The sequence below is a fragment of the Mixophyes fleayi genome, chromosome 4, assembly GCF_038048845.1.
Source record: "Mixophyes fleayi isolate aMixFle1 chromosome 4, aMixFle1.hap1, whole genome shotgun sequence".
In the NCBI taxonomy this organism is placed as follows: Eukaryota; Metazoa; Chordata; class Amphibia; order Anura; family Limnodynastidae; genus Mixophyes; species Mixophyes fleayi.
This window is the reverse complement of record NC_134405.1, coordinates 288,174,873-288,192,092: the sequence shown is the minus strand read 5'-3', so window position 1 is coordinate 288,192,092 and position 17,220 is coordinate 288,174,873. Positions and strand designations below refer to the sequence as shown.

The window sequence follows — 17,220 nt, the reverse complement described above, 5'->3', positions numbered from 1 at the left end:
CTTACCTAAAGCATTTCAGCACCTTGGACAGTGGTGTTTGTGGCCTTTCAGCTGTCAGTGTGCTGACTATCCCATACACTGCAGTACCTGTGTTATCTCCGGTCTTTATGCTATATTACAGTCCAATATGTGTTGACTGTACTTTCTATAGTGGGCCTCTGCAATGTTTATTCTGCCTATGTTTATTCTGTGTGTGTTGTCTATACTGTGTTTATTCTGTCTATGTTTATTCTGTCTGTGTTGTCTATACTGTGTTTGTGTATATGTTTGTCTTAGTGCTGCCCAGACCTTGTACATCTGTCGCTCTGGAAAGCCTACCTATTCTATTTCTCAACACCTATCTCTCTAACTCACCTGTCCTGTATAAGTCCAGGGTCTTCCTGCTGCCATATGCCCAGCTCTCTCTTATTTGTTCTCAATGAAGGCCTGTGATGTTATAGAGCGTAATGGGAATGGTGATGATTGTTGACAACAGAGTTAGCCCTGGAGAAATCAGTGCTGTTGCTGGTGATAACTCTTTAATAAGTTGAGTGAAATAAAAAATGAGCCTGTATCCAGCGAAAACAGATGTTTACACCAAAGTTATGGCTTTTCACCTAATACTAAATAGACCCTCTAGTGTAGTAAAAGATAATCTATACTAGTGTGGTAATATGGTCTCCTAGGGACTGTTAGTATCTATATTCTGGATACACATGCATAAATAGCAACTCCGCTTACAACTGTCCCTGTATTTTGTGGGTTCATTACAGTAAAATTATCAGTGTATTACTTGCTACCAGGAAATGCATCAGTGATGTGTTGTGATAACAGTTGCTAATCCTTTACAGCATAGCAAGAAGTGTCTTGTTTTAATTTGTACTCCAAAAAATGACCAAATTGTGTGCTATTAAAAGTGATGCCCCATAGAGCATTGAATGCATACCTCCAGTGGCAGAACTACCATTGGTGCAGCAGGTGTGGTGCATAGGGGCCCATGGAGATAATGCAGATGGATGGGGGTCCTAGTTCTCTCCTCCCTGCACTGGGACCCACAGTTTGCTAGTTCCGCCTCTGTATACCTCCCAACAATTATTACTCCTAAATCAGGACTAGGCCACGCCTCCTTCAGATGTCTGTGTCACCTTAAGGGGTGTGTCCACATTATTGCTGACGCACCAGGGGTACACGCGGCAATGCCATCAGCTGTTAGAGGAGCCTATATAACCCCTTAATGTAATACACTTTATGGAAGTACAGGATAGATTCCACAACAATATAAGATGTATAATAATGACAGTTTACTTTTTCTATAAAACACTTCAGCTTTGTCCTTTTTAATCATACATTGTAAAATATACCAGTGATTGAGAGAATACATCAACAGTATTATACAATATAACAGATAAAACCGTACAAATTTATGACAGCGTTCCTTGTTCTATATAGCCCCAGATGAGATGTACCATAATACAACACCATTTAATTTTAATAACCCCTGTGATTTAAAATTTAATAATGGTTCCTTTGCTAAATTCACCTACTAATTAATAAATTAGCAAGTGTAATTCCCGCAAAGGACTCACGTTTAGTTTTAATTTTCAGATAGTTGAAAAATGATAGCGGCTTACTGGTCCTTCCTGCGTGTCGACACGTGTCTGCCTTGACCTACATTTGTTGCAGAGCCTGGGAGAGGAAATAAGGTGTTGTGCTGTAGGGTTGGAAACTTACACCAAACATTGAATTGAAACTACTCTCTAACAAGACAATTATTCCAGGGCTTTTCTGTCATGATATCAGGCTGCTGAACTGCGAACAGCATCATACATTCACAGTGTCATTGTGTAGCAGAGATTTATGAAATAGGTGTAATTGCAGTCTGTAGTGTTTATGGTTCTTCAATCTCTGTCATATCATGTAAAAATGTTTCCCCAGAGAATCATTGTTTTGGTTTTGTTTATTTATAGATAGAGAGCTTAAATAATATGTAGCACAGAGTTGAAGAAAATGATTTTCTCTAATTATAACTTGTTTTCTGTAATATATCCTGGGGGACTCAAAGTTTAATGTATATATCTATATCTATATCTATATATATATATATATATCTATATATATATATATCTATATATATATATATATATATATATATATATATATATATATATATATATATATGTTTGATAGTGTTCCTTGATGACTAACTGAGCAGTTTTTTTCGTGCATTCATATTGTGTGGACTTTAACTAAAACTCTCTGTAGTTTAACAATGCAGTAAATTATTCAACTGCTGTACAAGGGAGCACTAGAAATATGTTGTGGTTTCTGAGACCCTCAAAGTCATAGAAGCAAAGCATTACCAAGTGGATGATATCTTTATGGTTTTTGAATTTTTTTTATTCTGTTTTTATGATGTATACTCTATATATAGTAATGAAGTATTGTATTGTATCATGGAACATGCTGCAAGGCTGCTGTCCCAGTCTGAGCTGTGTAAGAGCTGGGTAGAAGCTGCTATTTACAGACACAGTAAAATATGCATTTTATATTCACTTCTCGTCACCTTATGTCTCCTGCAGCAATGCATCTCCTCGGACTGAACTGGCAGCTGCAGCCAGCAGATGGACATACCTTTAACAATGGGATCAGAACAGGCAGTGATGATGTTGCAACAATGCCATCTGGAGGCAAAGGTGAGGTTATATACAATGCTGCTTTCCAGGGTGATTGACAGATGCTTAATCCTTCTTGCACATATATGTTTCTATCTATCTATCTATCTATCTATCTATCTTTCTATCTATCTATCTATCTATCTATCTACCTATGTATCTGCTGTAAAAAAAAACAATATTTTGCCTAAAGTGTTTTTCCCCCTCTAATCCCTTGTTTTAGTGCCTAGATATTTGCAAACCACAAGATATATGTTCTAGTTTAAGGAGGTGTTTTTTCACCTCCATGCAGCAAGATCCATTTTTATTTGGTCCATAGTTATCAAGGGGTTAAATGCCTTTACTGTATTAGGTAAGCTCGTCATACCACCAGTTGTCCTCTGCTTATTTACATATGGGCACGTCCTCTGTGCCTTTCTTTTAGGGTCTTTTTAAGATTGATGGGTTTTAGAACAACATAGACCAGATCTTCTGCAGCACTGTGCTCACATAATACAAAGGCACAGCAAACCGGCACTGCTGATCTGTTCATAATTAAATATTTAGTTTTGTCCTATTCAGCCTTTTATTACATAGATAATAAGGGACTTATAGCATTGCATTATGCAATGTTACCGATGAATGTATCTTGCCGGTAGGGTGCATGCTTCTATGAGCGTGAGTTAACCCTTTATTTTCCAAGCATTGAAATCATACACCATCTAGTGATCAATACTGGAACTTCTGAAACAACTGACTATCGTAAACACACATTTAGATATTGCTAGAGAGCACCTCTGCCAAGGAAAGGATGCAAATGTAAACGCTATTACATAAAAGTAACGCAAAATTCATGTTTCTTGACAGCAACATTGCAAAATAAAGTGTTGAGCACCTTTAATGTATGTAAAGGGTACCGATATATTGTACATATATACTAATAACAGTACTGGTATCATAAATCCATTTAGAGATATAGACCAAATCCATCCATGCTGCTGATAAATATGTAAAAGCCTCAGTTTGAATGTGTGTTAGAAGAAGCTGATATCGGAGTTCTGTATGAATAACATGCATGAGTGATCTCACCCAGGAGAGGTCTTGTGTCCTCGTTGACTGTACATCTTTTCTTCTCCTATGAATTTGGCCTGTTCATTTTGGTAAACAAACTAAAAATACATTTTGGATGTAGCATGTGCTGTATCTGAGCTCAGAATGATTTTTAAAAATAAAGCATTCTGGATACAGAGAACTGGAGAACTTCTACTCATATAATAGGTCTCATGAAACTTCTATACACATGAAATTAATTATGATCGATATCAGTGAGCAGAGCAACTTTAATAAATGTTTTTGCATTGAGCGTTTTCTTCTACTTGTTTATCTTACTAAAATTGGAGATTATTTATTTGACAACATTTACCTAAACAAAATCACTGTGCATCTGGATGGTGCAAATCAATGGCCATTGATTGCTTGTCAACCATTTCAGTAAACCAATCAGGATATATTGGCAATCAGGTAATTAAAGAGTACCCATCCCCCTCTGTGTTGCTTTATTGAATCATTTACTTCTGTAGTGTTTTAATCAAGATGGATCACATATTCAAGCAAAGTAATCTGATTTAGCAATTACTAGATAAATACTGCATAAATAGATTACAAAATGCAAGAATACCCTATGAATGAGAAGCTGTACCTGACTTTAAATGAAGGAGATTACATTATATCCTTTTGGCAGAGTGCTCTTAAGGTGAATGTATTTAATTTTGTTGCTTTTGTTTAATCTGATATAACAGGTTTTTCGACTTACTTATTGCCTGATCTATTGTGCCCAGAGTGAGCCGGTAATAGGATATAGCATTGTATCTTCAGTGCATTGTTACTGGTTAACCAAAGTACATTTTAGTTTGTGATATATACCTTATTTGCTCCTGGTCTAACAGCCAGTGTAATGGTATGGCAAGTGTCACTGGACAGAAACTGCTAGAGCTTATTGTTCTCTCTGACTAAACATAATGAAGTCATACATCTTAATTATGTGCGCATGGGTGTATTTACTATAGGTCAAAAAAAATGGTCTATAGACTATGGTTATTGTGAAATACAAAAAAGAATTCTAAGCTGAAATTCTTAAAATCACTTCTTACATTCTTACTGTGTGCTTTATAGGACATATAAATGTAGTTTCTGTCCTCTGAAGGTGTCTACTATATGACCTTTAAAATTCATCTCTTGTGACTACTGTAGCATTCCTTAATTATGTTCTGACATCTGCATTGCCTAAAGTGACACTGATGCTTAAAAATGAAAACAAGGAATCATGCTCACTAAAATGGTGTACTCAGAGTGACACTTTGCCATCCTTACAGTTATTGTTGTGTCTTTTGTTTTTTTACTCTGTGGTAGACTTTGCCTATCTTGTCAGACACTATTTGTTTGCATTGTGTTGGAATTAATTTAGTAAAATGGAGCTGGCGGAGCATGCTGGGACTTGTAGTTTCACAACACCTAGAGAGCCACAGATTGGCCAGACCTGTTTTACAATATAGAGCAGTCTGTTATAGGAGATGATGTGATTAGTAGATTTTATGCAGGATGGAAGTACATTGACAGGTAAGAGATGAAGCTATAACAATAAACATATCATCTCAAAGCAATTACCTGTTTTATCAGAAATTAATGTAGCATTAACCAAAATAATGCGCCCATTAAAGTGGAACCGTCACTGTTTTGGATATGATTTATTTGACGTAAAGTTCTTTCTCCTAATGGGAGAGTGTCAGCTGCTGGGAATCACAAGCTGCAGTGTTACCTCACAATACAGGATTTTGTACATTACATTTAATCTCATGACGGTTAATAGGGAAGCACACTTAACATTTGATCCTCAGTTTCAGTGTCCTTTGTGCCCCATCTCTGATCTTGTCACACAGGGTGTTTCCCATGAGATTGAGTAATTACGGATGCAAAATGATAAACACATTCAGTGACGCTCAAGGTCAGCATGAAGTTCTTCAGTGTAGATTTTCCTTACCTGCCATCTGTCTAGACAATTGCAGTGTAATGATTTGTAGAGAAAAACATAAATAAAGCACAGGTTGTTAATTGCCATCTACACTACATAAAATAGACGCTCATATATCTACATGCGCTCATATTTGTGGCATTATTAGATACTGTACTAAATCTTTCCTTAGATGTCAGGCTGGATTGTAAAAACAAAATCATGTTTATTACAGCTAATAGAATGCACCTTGTTTTCAAACAGTCATCTCCTGCACAAATTTTACTACACTACTTGCTGGTGAGCAGGTATTTTGGATAATTATGTGGGTCATTGTTCCTCAAGCTGGTCACCAGTCCTCACCAGCGGGACATGTTATGCGGATCTCCTTCTAGGGTCACAGTTTAACCTCTTCATGACTGGGATTATGTTATTCCTTAATTACCAGACTAAATTTCACATGGAGGAGGTATGCCGGTTTCACCGGGAATAACTTTTTTATTTCACATTCTGCCCCGGTGAAGGATATATTGCTTTTTGGGACTGACAGGTCTTTTTTTCTGTAGCATAGCTGTGTTTTTTATGGACATTATATTGGGAAAAAACAAGCAGCACGAGATAGAACAAAGTTATCCATTATTATTCTTGTAGTTACTCTCGTGTATTTAGATTAAAAACAGAAATTTACAGTGAACTTCAACCAGCTTGTTCTACCGAGTACAGGGATATTTTGTACCAGGTCTGACAAAGTTTTAGGAATAAGAACAAAGTTACATAGGGGTATGTTTACTAAACTGCGGGTTTGAAAAAGTAGAGATATTGCCTATAGCAACCAATCAGATTCTAGCTGTCATTTTGTAGACTGTACTAGACAAATAGCTAGAATCTGATTGGATGCTATAGGCAACATCTCCACTTTTTCCTATCTGTAGTTTAGTAAATATACCTCATAGTTTAATTGTCAACGTAATATATGCTGTGATTGCGCATGAGTACTAAGCACCCATGTGCAAAAGTCATTAAGATGGGAGTAACAAGAGACAAGACTGGTGGGAGACATGTATTCTGTCAGCTGACAGCCCATATCCAGGCTTGCATGGGTGGAAGAAGACATCTGCCCACTGTTTATAGGATCATAGATCTACGCCCTATTGCAGTAAAGCCCAGGCAGATGGAAACGGGCTGTATATGAAATTGGATGAACCAGGGATTGGGGGGGGTTGGGAAATATTTGGCCTAGTGATGTCATCATTAATGGTTGTATCTATTTCACGACAGTGACCTAATAATTAATGAGGGTCAAATGCAGATCGTACAGTGGTTGCAACATGCAACTATTTTATTAGAAGCGAGGCAGGGAGACTGAAGGATGGACGACTCAATAACCTAGGACAGATAACACTTTCAGGTACACTGGCCATTCTAGCCAATGGCAGTCCAGGACTGACTTTGGTGATGCCTGAGGACAGGGGGTGTCCATTTTAATATGTCCTTTCCCTTCTTTACATACTTTATTATTGCTTGAAACACCCTCTGCACACCTCACACCTGATGGACAGGAAAAAAAAGATAGCTGATTAGCAGAGGTATCTTTCAAAAGACCTAGTGACATACATCACAGGGATCATTAATCACCCTATTCACACCTTCCTACTGCTGGACTTTAATCAAAATGTTCCCCTTTTTTGAGTCGGATAATGTAGACCTGTAATAGGAAATGTAACCTAACCCCTAAGTTTTATCATAGCCTGCACAAAAAGATAGCATAATATTATGTCTAGTATATACAGTCCCCTGAGCAAACCACAATTAAGCAAGTGCAATATTTTGGTGCTACGGTGCCTTTAATTTGCATGCACGTAGCTGCAGAAGTGTCTCTAAACATGGCCAAGCATTTTATTTTTGGTCTTTGGAATCCCTGTTTGGAAATTTCTCATGTTGAGAGGTAGATGTGTATGTGCATGAATGTATGCCCTTGTCTCTGTACAAGTTACAATAATTTAGTTTTTTTTAAAATATCCTTGTCTTCTATAGTTGCTTTATTGGCATTCTGTCCTTCCTCTAGAACTTATGATGTCAGCTGGTGCTTTGCAAACTGTTACTAGTCTGTCTTGTGTTAACTCATTAAAGCATCTGAGTACTTTTAAATACTATTTGCTAAAAGTCAAAGCAAAGTTGAAAACTATTCCAGTTTTGGCTCAGTAGTGACGGATCCCTATTAACCTTTGCAAATATGCACCTACATTCCTAACCGTGCAAGTACAAAATAAATTACCAACTGTACAATAAGCTCACAGGGGGCTCTTAGTATAAATGTTTACAGGCAGATAAATGTCAGCTCAACCTTACAATAGCATTTCACTGTTTATTTCCACATGCTCATGTGGCGTACACCTGCGATAACTGGAAATCTTGCATAAGGAACAGAGGGTGCTGGATGATTCATGGACCGTCGGTTGTACACCTGCTTTATGCATTTGTTGTCTTAGCTGTTCTGTTGTTTGTTTTTTCTTTTTGCTATTTTTATTATTTAGTACAACAGCTATAAAAGATAATACATAAACGGTTGTACAAATACTAATGTATGCAGACAGTTCAGATAATTTCTATATGGCATATTTATGTTCTCTCTATGTAAATATATATATATATATATATATATATATATATATATATATATATATATGTTTTTAGAGCTGTTCAGGAACAGGTAAAAGTCCATTTTAGAGCAGGGCAGGAAGGACACAAGCCCATAATACCTCACTTCACAGTGGTTGCTGGAACCAGAGTGTGTATTGGATGCAGGTTCAAAATTAAAGGTCTATTTATCAAGCAGTGATAAGTCAAACCTCCAGTGAAAACGTTTTTGATGGAGAAAGGCTCTGTCACCACCTTGCCCAATTAATAAAAGATCATGTCATAGATTTATCACACATTTCTCCAGCATAGCCCATATTTATCACCAATCACTGTTATCCCCATAGTGCTCTGTCCTGTGAAGCTGTGATTCTTATACCCCGTGTGAGTAGTCACCCAAAGTCTAGGCCCAGGTCATTAACCACGTTCCTCACAAAGACACTGTGATTCAACTCCTCCATTGAGTAATTAAGCTGCCCTGCAACCAACCTCTATACCATTAGCATGTTCAGTACCTAAGCAGCACCTGGAATGTGCCAGTGCCAGCCATGCATTGAGCCTATCTAAGTAGCCAGATCGGAGAAGTAATCTCTGTATGAAAAACACTAGGAACAATCTGGAAATGCAGCTTGAGCTCCGGTCCCAGCAACTTAGTTCTGTCAGAGACTCTTTGCTTCCCCTAACAAGCAGATCTTCAAAGCCCTAATGTATAAACCAACATGTCAGCAATACACTAGAAGACGGGTCATCTATGCTCTAAACTACGTACATTAGACCTTATAATCTGCCGATGCCGACTTTTTACCGTTCATGCGTAGTAAATACAAACATGAGCGAACCGTGAAGTGAAGTCATTCACCACTTTTCCCTGTGCTGTCCTGGATAGACTAGTTTGATAAATTATGGTGAAACTATATTTGTTATACCTAAGCAGTGATAAAAAATTACTGTTAACGCCGAAATCAGCCGAACATTGATAATAGATAATACTGAGCTATAGTTACTTTTTATGATCAATTTATTATTTTGTTATTGTAGTTTTTTTTACAAACATCCTCGTTATTATTATTTTAATATGTGACCCAATGTAATCCTGACCCCTTATAGAAGATGTCTTGAAAAGGGGAGGAATCGTAGGCAGGAATCATCATTTGACTGGTCATAGCTGCAGAGTCATAGCTGCAGAAGTAACCTGCATTTTGCATGACACCAATACAATAATGGTAATGGTTCAGTTTACCTGTTTGGTTTGGTGTACCATACTTCTCTGAAGGTTCCTAAGTTTGTCCTTTGCTCATTAAACGCACAGTAGTTTTAGAAAATATCTTAAAATTTTTAATGTTGGCATGACCAGCCATTGCATTCATTTATATTATACTTTGTATGATCATATAGGAAGCACTAATACATATCAGAGGATTTAACATACTAAAAAGTGAGATCAATATATGAAGAAGTGATCAAAGTACTATAACACAACAGAATTATATTAAGCTCTTACAGCACTGAAATCTCTGCAGGGGTGATGAATTTCCAGGCACTGCTTATGTTTCTATAGTATGATCTTACTTGCAAAATGTCCCTAATTTTCTGGGACGGTCCCATGGTTTTGACTTTTCTCTGATTTGTTCCCTCTTAACAGTTTTTTTTTTTTTAAACTAAACTGAAGCTAAAACTGTTTTTGATATGCTACATAGCAGTGTCAGCTGTGTCTTGCCTTCCCACCTCATCAGGAAAAATCTACCATTAATAGTAAAGCCTGAACAAAATCTGCATTGTACAGTAATTAACACATATAAGTCTTGAGAAAATCAAATATAAAACATTACCTCTATTGCCTGAGGCATAGTGTGAATTAGCGGTTGGTGGGGGCTATCTCCTGTGCTAGAATACCTGTGATGCTCAATAATAAACATAATCAGTTGTTTGCAGAGACAAATAAAAATACAAAGGCAGCTTATTCACAGTGTAGTCTAATAATGTTAGAGGAGATGATGATCAGTTTGTAAAGGAAAAAGATGTATAAAATTTGCATCACAATAACGGCTAAGTTGTGTTACTTTCACACCCTTTATATAACAAAGCACAAATATATTTTCATCAAAAAAGTACAAAAAGAAACTCAGAATAAAGTATCACGAAAAATAAAAATAAATAAAAAGATATAGCAAATGAAACAAAGTATATAAGTATATAGCTCTCCAGATGTTGTGTAATAATACACAATGATAATGATGACTATCAGCAGCACTTTCTAGCCTCTCTGATTGAATGATTGTGCATTGATTCCCCAGCATTGAAGCAATATTGTATCAAGTTGTAGCTGTCTATTTGCACTACTTAATTAATGAATTCACTTTTCCGTTTGGACTACTTCAGGAAAGACAATTACCATTTGATTTTTAAAGGTGAAAACAAAAGAATTTTATTTGCACTTGATTTAATTTTATATTGTGAATGAAACCTTAACATTTAATTATAACTTGAAACAATATTCACTGTTGTTTATATGACACTTTATAGCGTTATTATATTGTGTACAAATGTGACTTGAGCATTTACTATTAACACTGTTAAGCCTCATGTTTACACTATCTATATGGAATTGTGGGGCATAAACATGTATGCTTGTATGCCTGATGTATGCTTGGGGCAAATGCTCCTGTTTTTCATCATATGCATATAAATACATTTATCTTTACACTTCTATTTCCTTACGTATGTTTGGAGCGCAAATGCATCCACTTCTAAATGAGCCCAACTATGTTCCTGAAGTTGGCGATTGCAGCGTCCCTGTGTTTTAGTCCATGTGCACTGGATGTTGAGTTCTAAATATATTTAGAGATGCATGCAACTCAAGATTATATATATATATATATATATATATATATATATATATATATATATATTCAGGTAGAACAAGTGAGGGGGCAGTAAGGGTACATTTCATTTGGACTTGAGGCAGACCCCACAGGGACGTATATATATATTCCTGGCAGCCATATAGCTTGCGGGTGTCAGAGGGCTGATGCAAATACACACTGCTGCTAATGATGGTCACCAGCACTAACTAGATACTTCTCAAATTTGCTGATTGCAGATTCACCTCTGAAACTAATAGGTGCTTTCCTCATTACTCGTGCCTATATGATATGATTATGTTTCTTGTTACTTTCAGGTTGTTTTGTATATATCTCAGCCTAATGGTGAATTTGTTATCAAAGCAAATGTTAAAGCTTTTTTTGTGCTTAAGTCCAGGTTGTGAATAAGTGTATCTGTATGTAGGCACGGCTGACGTAAAACGTACGCCTCGGTATATTAGAACTTTGTTTTTGGATGTGTATGTGTACAACTCAGCATGAGCCCCTATGTGCATAAGTTACCTCACAGCTTTTTTTATCATGGGGATTGACACAAGAAGGTTAACACTACATCTAGGCATGACTTGCCTCCCCAAAGCTTGTCTACCTCCTCTAAGTCGGACCAGTTAAATAAATAAATAAATATATATATATATATATATATGTATATTTATTACAGAAAGAGAGAGATAGATATAGATATGTGTATATATATATATATATATATATATATATACACACACACATACATATCGAACACATTCTACATATATAGCGACACTCCATCACACTTGTCATTGATAGAGCAACATATTTGGCCTATGTGGAAACTTTTGTACTCCAGTGGATTCCAAACAAAATGTATATATAACTTATTACTATGAGAACAGGGACCTTTAAGATTAATCCTTAATCTAATACACATGTGCATATCCACACAATGGTGAAAAATGGTGGATGCAACATTTCAGTCCAGGACTCACTTGTTATTAGCCTTTGTTTGCTGGCAAATGAGCAATAAATCTCCATGAAATGCTCCATTTAGACTTTCTGTGGATATACACCAGAGCACTGGCCGAATACATCCATATATACAGGTCTTTATGTAGCGGCCTCATGACACAAGCAGCTCACACATTATGCAAACAACCTGTACAGTAAGTCCACTTTTCTTTCTTCACGGCTGAAAAATCCTTGGGTGAAGGATGAATGCATGCCACGTAAAATGGAAAGCAAGGTTGATGATAAGAAAAGCAATAGTGACTGCTTTTATTGTACGTTTTCGGCTGAGTTATGCAAATCGACCTCTGCATTGGAATTTGTTTGAAAAAAAGAGTTTTAAATTGGTGCTATTGACCTTCACTTAAATGACATTCGAACGTCAAGCAGAGTGTTGCAGTGGAAATGCGGCTGTTGTCTGCAGGTGGCAATTGATGAAGGGATTGACTGACACTTTACTCGGCAACTCATTTTTGCACTTAATTTGAACAGGGGGAAAGGTTTATCCTCTTAAAAGATTTGAAATAAAGCAGAGAGCACTGCTGATAAGTAATCTCTTATACGATCAATCTAAAATTTATTTTAAAGATGCTGAAAGAATTTTGAAAGTTATAGAGTGAAAGCAAATAAGCATTACAATAAATGTGATACTATTTGCATACTACCAGTTTCCACAGCAGTGAAATATGCTTTGAATTATGATAAAAAAAAATGTGATATATGCTATAACAGTAAAATATCCTTTTTGTACTTTATATCCTCATGGAGATGGGATAAATTTTCAAAAGTTTAGCAAAATATTTTACATTTCGCCAGCAAAATAAAGTGTTCCCTGTCTTTGTGCAGCATGAAATTCCTGATCCCCTTACTATAATGTCAACCAGTCCTCATTCTTATGGAGATTTTTCTCTCCATTTAGACTATGAATGATCAAGATAAAGAAAATATGGTTTTATTTTATATTTAATAAAATGGTGAAAAAGGGTTTTGAAATTAGTCTATGTGAGTTTCTTTTTTCTACTTTTTTGGAATGACATAGGTCTTTAGGGACCAACAGGGACCTGGTTTTAATTATAGCAGGGGGAACACATTGCTTGTTTATTTATATATGGCACTACATGCATAACTGAGATACAAAAGATAAACTAAGATTGCTTTGTCAGAACTTGACATCTCTGTGAAACAGAGTGTTCTGCTGTGAAAGTCAACTCACTTAAAGGCAAGCCAACTGAGGCAGTTGTCTTAGGCCTCAGTTCAGGAAGGCTCAGACGGGTGTGCATTTCACACTCACATGACTTTACTAAGCTGAGGAGAGTGTGTAAACAGGAGGTGTGTACGTGTGGTCCCCATGACTGTAGCACTATCAACAATTTGTCATGAATTGACCATGTACCCTCACCCTGTTGCTCACTGCATTCTCTAGGCCAACACTGGAACCTGGTTGTCATCAACAGCTCTTGGTCTAGTGTACTTGCCTTACGCCTCATGTTTTGCACAATGGTGTATTTGTTTTCTCCACTTCTAAGATACAGACTAGAATGCTCACTTTAGATATCAGTGAAAGCCTGAGTCATGCTCACCTGGTTGCAACTTACTGCAAGAAGGGGAGGCCTGGCAAATTTTTGCTAGGGCAAGAAGACTTGAATCAGCAGCCTATTAGTACCATTTTAAAGAAAAAAATGCTGGTGGCCCAGTGATCCATCCCAAGGTAGCCCACGACAGGACCAATCTGGGGGGGGGGGAAGGAAACTGTGGAATGTGACTCACTGCTGCTAATGTCGATTTGTTGTTCAGTAAATCTTTTTACCCACACCTCAATGATGAATTGTAAGCAAATCACGCAAAAGAAATTGTATATCACCAGGCAAGTAATAATAAACGTGTCCAAAATGAGTCATTCTGTCTTGCACTGGTACATCAACATTTGACACAATAAAATTTACAGAACCAAAAGGAAACTGGCAACCTAAAGGTGTCTGAATAATGTTGCCCCTGGCAATGCTGGTACCCCCTTCAAATGCCCCTGTGGGAGACTCCCTGCATCCCTGGAGCCATCAATTCAACCCCTGAGCTACTGCTCTGCTCTGAGAAGATAGTATGGGGGGCCTGGCAATGTCCTGTTCCGCCCCTGCATATTCCCCTTGAAGCAACTATCTGTGTAGTCTGTCGCTGGTCATGTCATCCTCCACCTACCCTCTGCCTTGGCCTAAATGTCCTTTCTATAGGACAGATTTACAGCCACATGATACAAGGACTGCTGGAACCCTAAACAAGCCTATTATAGCACTCCCTATCTTTACTCCAGCTCTTGTTTAGAATGTCTGGATGTCTGTAATTCAGCACCCGGTGTTAACATGGGATGTATTGGATGAGTCGGGTTGTATTACAGGACAAGCGCTGATCTCATGATGATGTAATGCAAGACTTGCAGAAAAGCTCTTTAACACCTTTTTCTTTTTTTTTTTTTAAACAATATTTCTTTCCTGTTTTCTGTATCTATTTTAAATGCCGGAAATGTGCTAAATTAGTTCTGTATGACAGGTTTGCTGGCCACAGACACTTTTACCTACCAAGGGTTTTTTTTTTTATTATATTTTATTCATTGTCAGCATACAGTAGTTCTATCTAAGCTTTACTACAAATATCTTAATGTAATATATACTATAAACACACTGCATTTTATTCGACTTGACAACTTCAATATAAGTAATAACCTTCCTTAGAAAATTGATTTTTAATGGCAATTTTTTCCAGATGTATTACATCATTGAAAAGTGCATTTATACTTATAAGTTATTATCAGCATGTAAACCTCGTCAATCTATTGATTTTATATTTCTACTAATGAGAAACGGGACAAATGCCACCATCTCATGGCATCTGCTGTCATTTCTGGTATCACTGTAATCTCTATGCTCCAGTCTTGAACAAATGCCATCATCTACATTATTCATAATGTCCTCATCAACCTTGTCACCGTCTCCTGCACATTCTATTGCTTGTTGAGGAATAACTAGTTCTTACAGCAGTGTGTCCTCTTCAGTCCACTTTGGCTCCAATCTACTTTCAATTATTATCCAGGCATGACCATCTGTTAGATCCACAAATGCTGAATGTGTGTGAAATAAATGTAAAAGCAGGTATGAATACAAAGCCCGGATGTTTATCACACATATTACAAATACAAAGAGGCAAACAAAACCAGCCAAAGCAAAATGTTTTGTAGATTACATAATAAGCATCATTAAGCATGAAAATCTCTGGGACTTTTAGCATTTGTTTCTAAACTCCTTCACGCAGCCCCAAAATATTGTGTGCTTAATTAAAAGCACACAAAAGCGACATGCATTTAGCAGTAATATGCTGTGACATAAAAATGAGACCAAGAGAAAGATATAAAACCGCTTCTTTTTGGGGTATAGAGTTGTGTGCATGTGTTCTCCTCCTGTCTCATTGATTTATATGTTTTATGTTCACATTCTGCTCATTCTTAAACCCATAGTTTTATACTTGGAGGAGTGAGGGATTTTGGGAACAAGTTTTACAGAGACTAGAGTTCCGCTTATGCTGAGCCATCAATGTACATTGCTATGGGTGCTACGTATACAGGATGTTATTAAACGGCTTTCCAGCTTTTACCTTGTGCTTTCATAGTTCACTATGAGAGGTCCCCACTAATAATAAGTGCAGAGACCCTGATGGACCTCCACTGAAGGTATAAGTGGTGAAAGGTTAAAAGTCCCTTTGATGCTCTTTAGAAAGTTCTGCTACAAGATAGGTACAATGTGCATAGATATGCATATGTACAACATTGCATTAAACACAAAGAAATTGAGGTATTACTTGAAATAAAGGCAGTTCAAATATCCTCTTATTATCAAGCATGGTGGCTCAGTGGTTAGCACTTCTGCCTCACAGCACTGGGGTCATTAGTTCAATTCCCAACCATGGCCTTATCTGTGCAGAGTTTGTATGTTCTCCCTGTGTTTGCGTGGGATTCCTCCAGGTGCTCTGGTTTTCTCCCACACTCCAAATACATACAAGTAGGTTAATCGGCTGCTTTAAATTGACTCTAGTCTCTCTCGGTCTGTGTGTGTGTGTGTGTGTGTGTGTGTGTCTGTGTATGTTAGGGAATTTGGACTGTAACCTCCAATGGGGCAGGGACTGATCTGAGTGAGTTCACTGTATAGCGCTGCGGAATTAGTGGCGATATAGGAACAGATGATGATGATGATGATACACAAATGAAGGTCAGTGAAGCTGTTAAATTGGAGACAACTAGAATCTTTTAAATGAACAGTGTGGGTCCAAGATATAAAATGTTGTGCTTACTGGTGATGGCTTCACAATAGTCTAAAGAATATAGCCTATCACTACACTAGAAACTAGTGACATCACTCAGGCACCTCCCTCAGTTATGTCACTGTTTACCGCTGAAGTGAAAACCTGCACTTTCAAAATGGCTGCCACCATCTTCAGATAATGTACAAGTAACAGTGGCATACTTATGGTACTCACAGACACATTGTAAAAACTATGATTAAATACTTTGCTCTACTAAATATAAAAGTAGTATATCAGTTTTTGTTTGTTTTGTGCAAATAATTATTTTGGGAACTGAATGAAACATTATTGACAAAGAGGACTTATTTAGCATATTGGCAGCTTGTCAGGAAAATGATAATTATCAGAGAAGTGATTTATATTAATGCAGTTCACAGACAAAACAATACATATATTTAATATAACAGAAAATATTATGGACTTTATCTTCACTCAGACATCGTTCTGTTCGCTAACCTTCTTAGATTGTTTCTTTTATAATTGCCCTCAGCATGTATGTAAGCAAATTACTTCTTTTCCCTTCCTAAAAGCATCTGCTGTACTTTACCACTAATCTGTACCTCTGCCCGCAGGTCTTTAAATAGGCTATTAAGAGAACATCTCCAACAGAAACAGACTGTCCTGTTGGACCAACATAACAGATGCTGGGAAATACCAGAGTTTACTAATGTTGTTTGGACGGAGCATTTGAAAGTGATTATGTCTAGAAATGGGTTGTTTGTATGGGATAATGTAAAACCAA

The 17,220-nt window shown here is 37.0% G+C and overlaps 1 protein-coding gene across 1 annotated transcript in view; it reads left to right on the top strand.

Annotated features, from left to right (window-relative positions):
- The window catches only part of TENM2 (teneurin transmembrane protein 2), a 785,744-nt gene that overhangs the window by 517,984 nt on the left and 250,540 nt on the right, over positions 1 to 17,220 (top strand). Inside the window, exon 6 of the mRNA XM_075209829.1 lies at positions 2,559 to 2,672. Within this exon, the coding sequence (XP_075065930.1) occupies positions 2,559 to 2,672 (114 nt within the window). The remainder of the gene's footprint in view (positions 1 to 2,558; positions 2,673 to 17,220) is intronic.